Source organism: Phasianus colchicus, chromosome 9 (genome assembly GCF_987193195.1).
Source record: "Phasianus colchicus chromosome 9, bPhaCol1.hap1.1, whole genome shotgun sequence".
Classification (NCBI taxonomy): domain Eukaryota; kingdom Metazoa; phylum Chordata; class Aves; order Galliformes; family Phasianidae; genus Phasianus; species Phasianus colchicus.
In genome coordinates, this window is record NC_143444.1 from 4,603,934 (window position 1) to 4,614,353 (window position 10,420).

General features: G+C 56.7%; 2 protein-coding genes across 2 annotated transcripts; both read right to left on the bottom strand.

Annotated features, from left to right (window-relative positions):
- Nucleotides 1-1,672: 1,672 nt before the first annotated feature.
- Nucleotides 1,673-5,010, bottom strand: LOC149916769 (uncharacterized). Its single transcript, XM_090145867.1, has 4 exons — nt 4,293-5,010; nt 2,356-4,151; nt 2,027-2,096; nt 1,673-1,833 (listed from the first exon to the last, which is right to left on the bottom strand). Exons 1-4 carry the CDS (start codon nt 5,008-5,010, stop codon nt 1,673-1,675), a joined length of 2,745 nt encoding a protein of 914 aa, XP_090001993.1.
- Nucleotides 5,011-5,138: 128 nt separating this feature from the next.
- On the bottom strand, nt 5,139-9,108 carry LOC149916770 (uncharacterized). The gene is made up of 4 exons (XM_090145868.1): nt 7,987-9,108; nt 7,659-7,728; nt 5,798-5,926; nt 5,139-5,467 (listed from the first exon to the last, which is right to left on the bottom strand). The coding sequence occupies exons 1-4, from the start codon at nt 9,106-9,108 to the stop codon at nt 5,139-5,141; spliced, it is 1,650 nt and encodes a 549-aa protein (XP_090001994.1).
- Nucleotides 9,109-10,420: the final 1,312 nt, after the last annotated feature.

The window sequence follows — 10,420 nt, forward strand, 5'->3', positions numbered from 1 at the left end:
AGGGGTGGCAGGAAACTCAGCTCAGCTGAGCACGGGTCTGCTGGGAAGGCTGAGGGAAAAGAAGGAAGCAGTGGAAGTGGGGATAGGTGGCCAGGGAGGAACAGAGGGATGTTGTTTGGATGTGCAGGGATGGCATCGGGAGGGCCAAGGCACAGACAGTATAAAGTTCAACAAGGGATGTGGAAAGAAGAAAATAAAAAAAAAAAAAAAAAAGTGTTTGTTGAAGTACATTATGAGTAGCTGGCGCCAAGCATGGAAGGAGGGATGGGCAATCCTAATAGCCCAGAGCATATTCTGAAAATGTTGAGGGACCTTGATTCTTCTCTTGCCCAGAACCAACAGGCAGTATGCAACTGGGTAGCAGACTTAAGGGCAGAATACAAATATCGCTGAAGAAAAGGGAAAGCAGTGGTTTGTGCAGTACTCGGGACACAGCTGGTCACACTCACAAGTACTATGGGCGGCCATGATTCTCAGGAGCCAGCATTATCTCCTCCTTGCAGGAGGAAGTAGGAAAATTATAAGAGCAGCTGGTTGAGGAGCAACAGCAGTGTCAGCAGGCAGAAGCACTGATGAAGTGCTTGGGGAGGGAAGAGAAGAGGCCTTCTGCCTCTAGGCCAACTCTTAGACTACTGTAGGCAGCCCCGGCCCCACTTCCTTCCAAGACAACAAACATGAAGCCCAACCCACTCCCTTTAGGAGCTAAGGAATGCACAGCCCCCCCTTGTAGCTGAACTATGCAATCAAGGGATTACAGCACCTGCAAACTCTCCTTGTAACTTTCCTGTATGGCCAGTGTGGGAGCCCTGTGGCAAATGGAGACTTAGAGTGGACTGCAGGCGTCTGGGTGCCGAGACTGCCCCTTCAGCAAAAGCTGCCCAAAATGTTTCAGAATTGATTACTGCCCTACGGGAACAGGCTCATGCCTTTCTGGCTGCCATTGATGCCTAAGACAGCTGTTTTATGGTCCCCTTGAGGAAGGTGGAGGACAATCAATTTGCATTTACTTGGAGGGAGTGCAATGCACAGTCACCCGATTACCCCAGGGGTACAGACACTCGCCCACTCTGGCGCTCGGAGCATAGGCACAGAAGCTGGAGAAGCTCACGCTGGACCACGGTGTCCGGATTTATCTGTATACTGATGACGTCCTCATATGGGGGAATGATGATGTCAACGTAGGGAATACCCAAGCCTGCGCAGTGAGACACCTGAGGAGCCCTGAGCCAGCCGGGACACTTTGGTCTCCTCTCAGTAGGTGCCTGGCTGTGCTCGCACCCCTACAGACACACCAGTGCTCTCCCACCAGGGCTGCCCCTTTCACAGCCCCTCACGCCCTTCATCGCAGCCCACCTCACACACACACTGGCTCAGCCAGCTCACACTTTGCAAGTCACAAATCACTCTCCCTTGCACGCCCACGCTCTCTGCACTTGCTGCCACCACCGACACATGGATCCATTGCCCCGTGCTCTGAGCCCAGTAGTCGCACTCAGAGACCAACCATGCACGAGTGCACAGATGAGACAGCACTCAGGCAGGATAGAATAAAGATAGCATTTAATCAGAATTCTATGTTGACAAGATGGAATCAGAATTCTGCATTGACAAGTTGGAATCAAAATTCTTCACTGACATGATGGAATCAGAATTCTACATTGACAGGATGGAATCAATCTCTGGGGAGCTGCCTGGTGTTTGCAGCCTCGTGCCTCTCCTCTCGCTGTCCCCTGATGCAGCTGCAGGTGCAAACCCTGCGCAGAGCCCGGAGCACACTCCTGATGACAGCTGGCATCCGGCGGCGAGCTGCTGTGTGTGGTGCGGCTGTGGTACCTGTGGGGGACAGAGAGCTGTAGGCAAGGGGCAGAGGCGAGCTCCTGCCTGCCACCCACCACCATGGAATTTCCCTGGGAGGACTGGCCTGGATATGGCAGCGCATGGAACGCTGTCAGCCTCCATGCCACTTGGTGGGCCATCTGAGCTTGACAGGTCCCTCCCTGGGATTGTTTTCTGTCTGGGGACGTACCTGGGCCATCCTCCGGTGCATCTCTGAAGCACACGGAGCTCTGTGCACGTTCTTCAGCCTCTGCAGAAACCTGTGTGAAGAGAACAAAACCACACACCTGTAATACCACTGGCTGTTGATGGTGTGGGTGCCAGGGGTCCAGGGGAGGGATCCCCTTTCCAGGCCCCTTTGATTGAAGGCAAGGCAGGAATAACAGAGGGGCTGTCCACCCTAATGCATGGAGCTGGTTGGAAAGGAGACAGCATCTCCAGGCATCTCCCCACAGCGCACACTCCAGGCACCACTCCTGCCTCTGCCTCCAATTCATGCCTGGTGCTGACCTTGCTCACCTCATGCTGAGGGCCCACATCTTCTGCTCCCTCACATGCTGACACATGCTCCTCAGTCATGGGATCTGCAGCTACAGATGAAGCTGAAGAAATGGCCTCCACCTCACCAGATGGCTCATCGGATGTGCTGGATGTGATGCTGACTGCCTCTGATGCAGCATCTTCCTCAGAGTCACATCCCCAGTCTTCCTCCACATTCTCCAGTGTTGAAGGGCAAGGACAGGAGGGCGGGTGCATGCCCTCATCTCTCACTGCATTGTCTCTGGCATCCAGCGTGCCCTCAGCAGTGCTGGCAGCACTGTCGCTGTCATCACTGGACTCTTCCAGTATAACTGGCAGTCTAACAGTCCACTTTCTGGAGTCACCAGAGTCAAGAAACCCATCCCGTGATGTCGTGGGCCAGATACCTGGCGTGCCCTGAAGAGCGCCAACATTATTGAATGTGTCACCTCTTGCCTGGAGCCTTCGCTGCCTGGGGCTTCTCACATTCCTTGGCCAGGAAATATTCCAGTGTGACAACATCTGCTCGTTTCTGTCCTCCTCACGAATTCTCCGCATTGCTGGGATCATAGGAGAGTACCCAGAGGGCTCCCTGTTGATCTCGCTGGGATCTGGCAGTCTCCGTGCTTCTCCCAGACCTTGTCCGGAGGATTCAGGCATGGCCATAGCTGATTCTTCTCTTTCTCCTCCCTCGGACATTGGCAAGGGGAGCGATACTGCATCAGTCTCCTCTGCAGAGCTTGCAGCCTCGGAAGAATCTGAGCTTTCTGCATCTTCCAGCACTGAGGCAGGTAAAGGCTCAAGGTGCCCTGCAGGCCCTGGCTCAGCATCCAGAAGAGATGGTGAACACACAGCGTGTACCTCATCAGACGGGGCAAGAGATGCAACTTGCAGGGTGCCAGATGACTGTCCTGCCGTTTCTATCTCTGCAGCCTCTTCCAACTCTAGCTGCGAGTCCTGGACTATAACACCTCTGGCTGAGGAATCATCAGAAGCAGAAAACTGGCCCTCAGCCCTCGATGTCACACTGCAGACGCTCAGCGTGTCCTGAGCACTGTCAGCTGCACTGGCACTGTCTTCTGTTGCTTGGGGCCTTAGCAGCGGGGGCACGCTCATGCTATTCGGCCAGGAGATGTTCCAGTTGGACAGCATCTGGTCCTTCTTTGCCTCATCCCGGATTCTCTGGATTGCTGGGTGAACTGGAGGATATCCATATGCCTCCCCGTAGACCTCTCTGGGATCTTGCAACCTCTGTTCTTCTCCCAGAGACTGGTTGGAGAATTCAGGCATGGTGCTAGCCGTTTCTTCTTCTTCTCCCTCGCATGCTCTCCAGAAAAAAGGTGCTGCATTGGCCTCCTCTGGAAAGTATTCAGCCTTGGAAGAAGTTGAGTGTTCCCCATCTTCAGGACCTGTTACAGCCAAAGCCTCAAGGTGTCCTCCAGGCCCAGGGTCCGCAGCCAGAAGAGAAGCCGAAGGCATGCTGCCTGCCTCATCAGGTGAGGCAAGAGATGCGCTCCGCAGTTTGCCAGGTGAACATCCTGCGGATTCCCTCTCAGCAGTCTCTTCTAATTCTTGCAGCTCAACCTGCACTCCAGCATCCCTGGTTCGGGAACCACCAGAGGCAGGAATCTGAGCCTCAGCCCTCGATGTCGCGGAGCGTACGCCCAGGTTTCCCTGAGCAGTGTTGGCAGCACTGGGCCTGGGCACGCTCACAGAGTTTGCCCACCGTGTGTTGCAACTGGACAACATCTGCGGTGTGTGCTGAGGTCTCGGGGCAAGTACTGGGAGTCTGCTGCCTCTAATGGGTCTGGCATGCCGAGGCACGAGAACAGTTGAGGGGACTTCCAGGGCTGGACCCCGGCTCTCAGCCCCTGCTGTCCCGTCCTGGACATGCAAGGTTCCCGGAGGTCTCGGGGCAAGGACTGGGAGTCTGCTGCCCCTGATGCCCACGGCACGTGCTCTGCCACTTGGAGATGCTGTGGAAGAGGCTGCCGCTGGCAGAGCAGGCAGCTTGCAGACCCCAGAAGCTGCTGCTGCACGCCTGGGTGCTGCTGCCGGCAGCCCCGCCCGCCTTAAGCGAGGCAGCAAGGGTGGCTGAGGCTGTCTGCTTTGGCCACTGGCACCGCCGCCGGTCGCCGACTCCAGGAACTGCCGCCCGCCCGCCTGCAAGAGAAGCCGAGGAGAAAGGCCGAGTGAGCGCGGTCCTCGCCGCTCGCGCCGCACGCAGCACCGAGGGCAGCGCTCAGCCCGCGGGCGGCTGCCGCCCCGCTCCCCACAGCCGCACCGGCACAGGGCGGTCCCCACGCGGCGCGGGAAGACGTCCGGCCCCGCCTCCCTCGGGCTCCCTACCTGTGCGCGGCGGCTCCCGGAGGCCCGCGCGCTCTCCGGGCCGGGCAGCGGCGGCAGACGGACGCCGCGGAGGGACGAGCCCGGGCTCCGGCCGCCCGGCGGCACCACCTGCGGGGAGAAGGAGAACCGGGATGGAGGCGGCGAAGGCGCGGCCGGCGTCCCCCGCGGCGGCGACTTCGACGGCCGCCGGCGGCCCGGCCGAGCCCGTGCGCCTCCCTCCCCGGCCCGCACCTGTCGGCGGTCGCGCACGCGTGGCAGCCCCGCGTCGGGCTGGCGGTCGTCCTTCTTCTCCCGCTCCTCGCTCATCGCCGCGTCCTCGCGCAGACGCTCGGTCGCACGCACCCGGGGGAGCCGCGTCCTCCTCGCGGAGCCGCTCTCCCGAGAGTGAGCGGCACTCTCTCCGGGGGACTCCGGCCCCTCGCGGCGGCCCCGCGTCACAATGGCCTTGGGGCGCGACGCCGGCCCGCGTCACAGAGCCCCGGCGGGTTCCGCAGCGCACTGCGGCAGCCCTCCGCGCCCGCCTGGGCAGCCGGCTGCCCGGGGCTCGGCGTCGTCCTGATGACGGCGGGCCACTGGCGGCACGTCGCGGCAGCGTGTGGGGCACGGAGCGCTGCAGGCAGGGGCCGCTGCAGGCTCTCCCTGGGACGGTGGGCCTGGATACGGCGGGGCACGCAGTGCTGCCGGCCTCCGTGCTGCTTCGTGGCCGTCTGAGCTGGGTAGGCCCTCCCTGGGATGGCTTGCACGCCCTCGCTCTCTGCACTTGCTGCCACCACCGACACACGGATCCATTGCCCCGTGCTCTGAGCCCAGCACTCAACCAGGAGAGAATAAAGACAACACTGAATCAGAATTTTACATCTACAGGACTGAGTTTGTCATCCCTGGGAGCTGCCTGGTGTTTGCAGCTTCGTGCCTCTCCTCTCGCTGTCCCCCGATGCAGCTGCAGGTGCAAACCCTGCACAGAGCAGGGAGCCCACTCCTGATGACAGCTGGCATCCGGCGGCGAGCCGCTGTGTGTGGTGCGGCAGTGGTACCTGTGGGGGACAGAGAGCTGTAGGCAAGGGGCAGAGGCGAGGCCCTGCCTGCACTGTACACAGGTTTTCCCTGGGAAAATGAGCCTGCATATGGCAGGGCGCACACCGCTGCTGGCCTCCGTGCCAGTTGGTGGGACATTTGAGCTGGGCAGGCCCTCCCTGGGATGGCTTTCTGTCTGGGGACGTCCCTAGGCCATCCTCCGGTGCCTCTCTGAAGCACCTGGGGCTCTGTGCAGGTCCTCTGTCCTCTGCAGAAACCTTGGCAGCATGTGGTCTGGCAGCGGTTGCTATGGGAGACAGATAGCAATAGGCAAGGGGCAGGGTGGGCACCAGGCAAGGACCTGCGTGCTCCCCTAGCACAGCTTTTCCCTGGGAGGGAAAGCTGTCCTGGGCACAGCAGAATGGTGCGCATGGAGTGCTGCCAGCCTCCGAGCTGCTCACAAGGCTGATCAGGCTCAGCAGGCTCTCCATTTGGGGACATATCTGGGACATCTTCTGATGTCTCTCTGATACGACTGGAGTTCTGTGCACCTCCTCTGGCCTCTGCGGAAACCTGTGAGGGGAGAGCAAAACCAGCCCTGTAGGTTCCTTGCCAGCAATACTCCAAGTTCCAGGTTATCTTCTCCTGGTTTGTCAATCATGCCCCTCACATGAAGGTAAGCCGGGGGTTATGGATGTCCATCTTTCTGCATGGAGCTGGATGGAAAGAAGACAGTACCAGGCATCTCCCCACAGTGCACACTCCAGTACAGCTCCTGTCTTTGCCTTCATTTCACACTTGGTCCTGACCACATGGACTTCCCTCACCTTGTGCTTGAAATTGACTGTACTTTCTGCTCCTTTGCATGCAGATGAATGTCCCTCAGGTCTGGGTCCTGCAGCCACAGGGGAAGCTGAAGGCATGGTCTTCATCTCACCATATGAAGAACCAGAAATGCTTGGTGGCACACTGGCTGCCTCAGCAGCTTCTTCCTCATGGCTGTCTTCCCATTCTTCTTCCACACCCTCCACAGTATCAGGGCAAAAACAGGAGAGTGTGGGCGTGCTCTCAGCCATCACTGCAGTGTTCCTGGTATCCATATCCAGCATGCCGTGATCAGTGCTGGCATCGCTGGCAGCACTGTCAATGGTCTCTTACTGTGTGTACTTAATTCTAATATCCTGGCTTTGGGAAGCACAAGATGCAGGGAAGTGGCCATCCACCCTCGATGTCATGTTGCAGAGGTCCAGCATGCCCCAAGCAGTGTCGGCAGCACTGGCCCCGTCATCTGCTGCTTGGAGCACGAGAAGCCTGGGCGTGCCCACACTGTGTGGCTCAGACACGTTCCTTACAGTGGACAACAGGCATCTGGAGGCCAAGACTGCCCCTTCAGCAAAAGCTGCCCCAAATGTTTCAGAATTGATTACTGCCCTACAGGAACAGGCTCATCCCTTTCTGGCTGCCATTGATGCCTAAGACAGCTGTTTTATGGTCCCCTTGAAGAAGGTGGAGGACAATCAATTTTGCATTTACTTGGAGGGAGTGCAATGCACAGTCACCTGATTACCCCAGGGGTACAGACACTCGCCCACTCTGGCGCTTGGAGCATAGGCACAGAAGCTGGAGAAGCTCACGTTGGACCACGGTGTCCGGATTTATCTGTATACTGATGATATCCTCATAAGGGGGAATGATGATGTCAATGTAGGGAATACCCAAGCCTTTGCAGTGAGACACCTGAGGAGCCCTGATCCAGCTGGGACACTCCTGGTCTCCTCTAGGTAGGTGTCTGGCCGTGCCACCCACCACCATGGAATTTCCCTGGGAGGACTGGCCTGGATATGGCAGCGCATGGAACGCTGTCAGCCTCCATGCCGCTTGGTGGGCCATCTGAGCTTGACAGGTCCCTCCCTGGGATTGTTTTCTGTCTGGGGATGTACCTGGGCCATCCTCCGGTGCATCTCTGAAGCACACGGAGCTCTGTGCACGTTCTTCAGCCTCTGCAGAAACCTGTGTGAAGAGAACAAAACCACACACCTGTAATACCACTGGCTGTTGATGGTGTGGGTGCCAGGGGTCCAGGGGAGGGATCCCCTTTCCAGGCCCTTTGATTGAAGGCAAGGCAGGAATAACAGAGAGGCTGTCCACCCTAATGCATGGAGCTGGTTGGAAAGGAGACAGCATCTCCAGGCATCTCCCCACAGCGCACACTCCAGGCACCACTCCTGCCTCTGCCTCCAATTCATGCCTGGTGCTGACCTTGCTCACCTCATGCTGAGGGCCCACATCTTCTGCTCCCTCACATGCTGACACATGCTCCTCAGTCATGGGATCTGCAGCTACAGATGAAGCTGAAGAAATGGCCTCCACCTCACCAGATGGCTCATCGGATGTGCTGGATGTGATGCTGACTGCCTCTGATGCAGCATCTTCCTCAGAGTCACATCCCCAGTCTTCCTCCACATTCTCCAGTGTTGAAGGGCAAGGACAGGAGGGCGGGTGCATGCCCTCATCTCTCACTGCATTGTCTCTGGCATCCAGCGTGCCCTCAGCAGTGCTGGCAGCACTGTCGCTGTCATCACTGGACTCTTCCAGTATAACTGACAGTCTAACAGTCCACTTTCTGGAGTCACCAGAGTAAAGAAACCGGTTACCAGCCCGTGATGTCGTGGGCCAGATACCTGGCGTGCCCTGACGAGCGCCAACATTATTGAATGCGTCACCTCTTGCCTGGAGCCTTCGCTGCCTGGGGCTTCTCACATTCCTTGGCCAGGAAATATTCCAGTGTGACAACATCTGCTCGTTTCTGTCCTCCTCACGAATTCTCCGCATTGCTGGGATCATAGGAGAGTACCCAGAGGGCTCCCTGTTGATCTCGCTGGGATCTGGCAGTCTCCGTGCTTCTCCCAGACCTTGTCCGGAGGATTCAGGCATGGCCATAGCTGATTCTTCTCTTTCTCCTCCCTCGGACATTGGCAAGGGGAGCGATACTGCATCAGTCTCCTCTGCAGAGCTTGCAGCCTCGGAAGAATCTGAGCTTTCTGCATCTTCCAGCACTGAGGCAGGTAAAGGCTCAAGGTGCCCTGCAGGCCCTGGCTCAGCATCCAGAAGAGATGGTGAACACACAGCGTGTACCTCATCAGATGGGGCAAGAGATGCAACTTGCAGGGTGCCAGATGACTGTCCTGCCGTTTCTATCTCTGCAGCCTCTTCCAACTCTAGCTGCGAGTCCTGGACTATAACACCTCTGGCTGAGGAATCATCAGAAGCAGAAAACTGGCCCTCAGCCCTCGATGTCACACTGCAGACGCTCAGCGTGCCCTGAGCACTGTCAGCTGCACTGGCACTGTCTTTTGTTGCTTGGGGCCTTAGCAGCGGGGGCACGCTCATGCTATTTGGCCAGGAGATGTTCCAGTGTGGCAGCATCTGGTCCTTCTTTGCCTCATCCCGGATTCTCTGGATTGCTGGGTGAACTGGAGGATATCCATATGCCTCCCCGTAGACCTCTCTGGGATCTTGCAACCTCTGTTCTTCTCCCAGAGACTGGTTGGAGAATTCAGGCATGGTGCTAGCCGTTTCTTCTTCTTCTCCCTCGCATGCTCTCCAGAAAAAAGGTGCTGCATTGGCCTTCGGGAACCACCAGAGGCAGGAATCTGAGCCTCAGCCCTCGATGTCGCGGAGCGTACGCCCAGGTTTCCCTGAGCAGTGTTGGCAGCACTGGGCCTGGGCACGCTCACAGAGTTTGCCCACCGTGTGTTGCAACTGGACAACATCTGCGGTGTGTGCTGAGGTCTCGGGGCAAGTACTGGGAGTCTGCTGCCTCTAATGCCACGTCCTCCTCGCCGAGCCGCTCTCCCGAGAGTATGTAGATTTTCCTATTTAAACTTACACATTCACAGTCTAAATGCAAAGACTGACTGTGAAATATCACTTTGTTTAATTACCCTAAGTTTGCACATTGACTAGTGAGGCAAACAAAATGAAGCATTCCAAAACTGTGCTTATCAGAATGTTAAAATATCTTTCAAATTAAGATGGCGTATGAGAATTGGCCTTTTGATCTTTGAAACTACTCACCACTTACAAAGAAAAGGAAGCTATAACTGGAAAAACGGGTTATTTCTTTATCAAGGAGTTTAGATCCTCAAAAAGGCACCAAGTAGAGCTTTTTAATTAAGCTTGCTAAACAAATGCCTAATCTTTCTGTGCGAGTATTTGTTTTGCAGTAAGCAGCCCTTTTTGCCCTTCTTAAACATTGACTCATATCAGAGGCACTGCAAACACTGTATTTTAAGAAGATCATTAAGCCTGATTATTAAGACTGGGAGCAACACACAGAGCCACAGCAATTGTTGTAGCTGTTCCCAGGCTTCTTTGGAGAATCCTCGTGGCTGCTCTGGGTGATAGCTTGCTCCTGGCTGGCTGGAAGAGACTACACCTTTTATCCACAGATGGTACTAGTGGGTCTCAAACCCTCATTCAGCAATCAGCTGGTGAAGAGACAGACAACCAGGCAAATGAGGGCAGCAAGGAAAGACAGTGTGCAGCCTTCAGCAGTGCTTGCAGCGTGGCCACAGGGACACAGCAACTCTGCTGAAAGCTACACAGCATGAAGACGTGCTACGTGTTGTGACCGCCGTGGGCTGGAGAAACAGTATGCCTTTAGCACATAGTAGATTTTAACCCAGAAGCACCTCCCAAG

Coding starts and splice junctions, on each gene's coding strand:
- LOC149916769 (XM_090145867.1), bottom strand. CDS start 5,010: ATGAGCGAGGAGCGGGAGAAGAAGGACGACCGCCAGCCCGACGCGGGG. Junction 2,097..2,355: donor ATGTGGGCCCTCAGCATGAG/GTGAGCAAGGTC, acceptor CTCTTCACACAG/GTTTCTGCAGAGGCTGAAGA. Junction 1,834..2,026: donor TGCACCGGAGGATGGCCCAG/GTACGTCCCCAG, acceptor TGTCCCCCACAG/GTACCACAGCCGCACCACAC.
- LOC149916770 (XM_090145868.1), bottom strand. CDS start 9,108: ATGAGCGTGCCCCCGCTGCTAAGGCCCCAAGCAACAAAAGACAGTGCC. Junction 5,927..7,658: donor TGCACCGGAGGATGGCCCAG/GTACATCCCCAG, acceptor AGGATGGCCTAG/GGACGTCCCCAGACAGAAAG. Junction 5,468..5,797: donor TTTTCCCAGGGAAAACCTGT/GTACAGTGCAGG, acceptor CGGTGGTGGCAG/CAAGTGCAGAGAGCGAGGGC.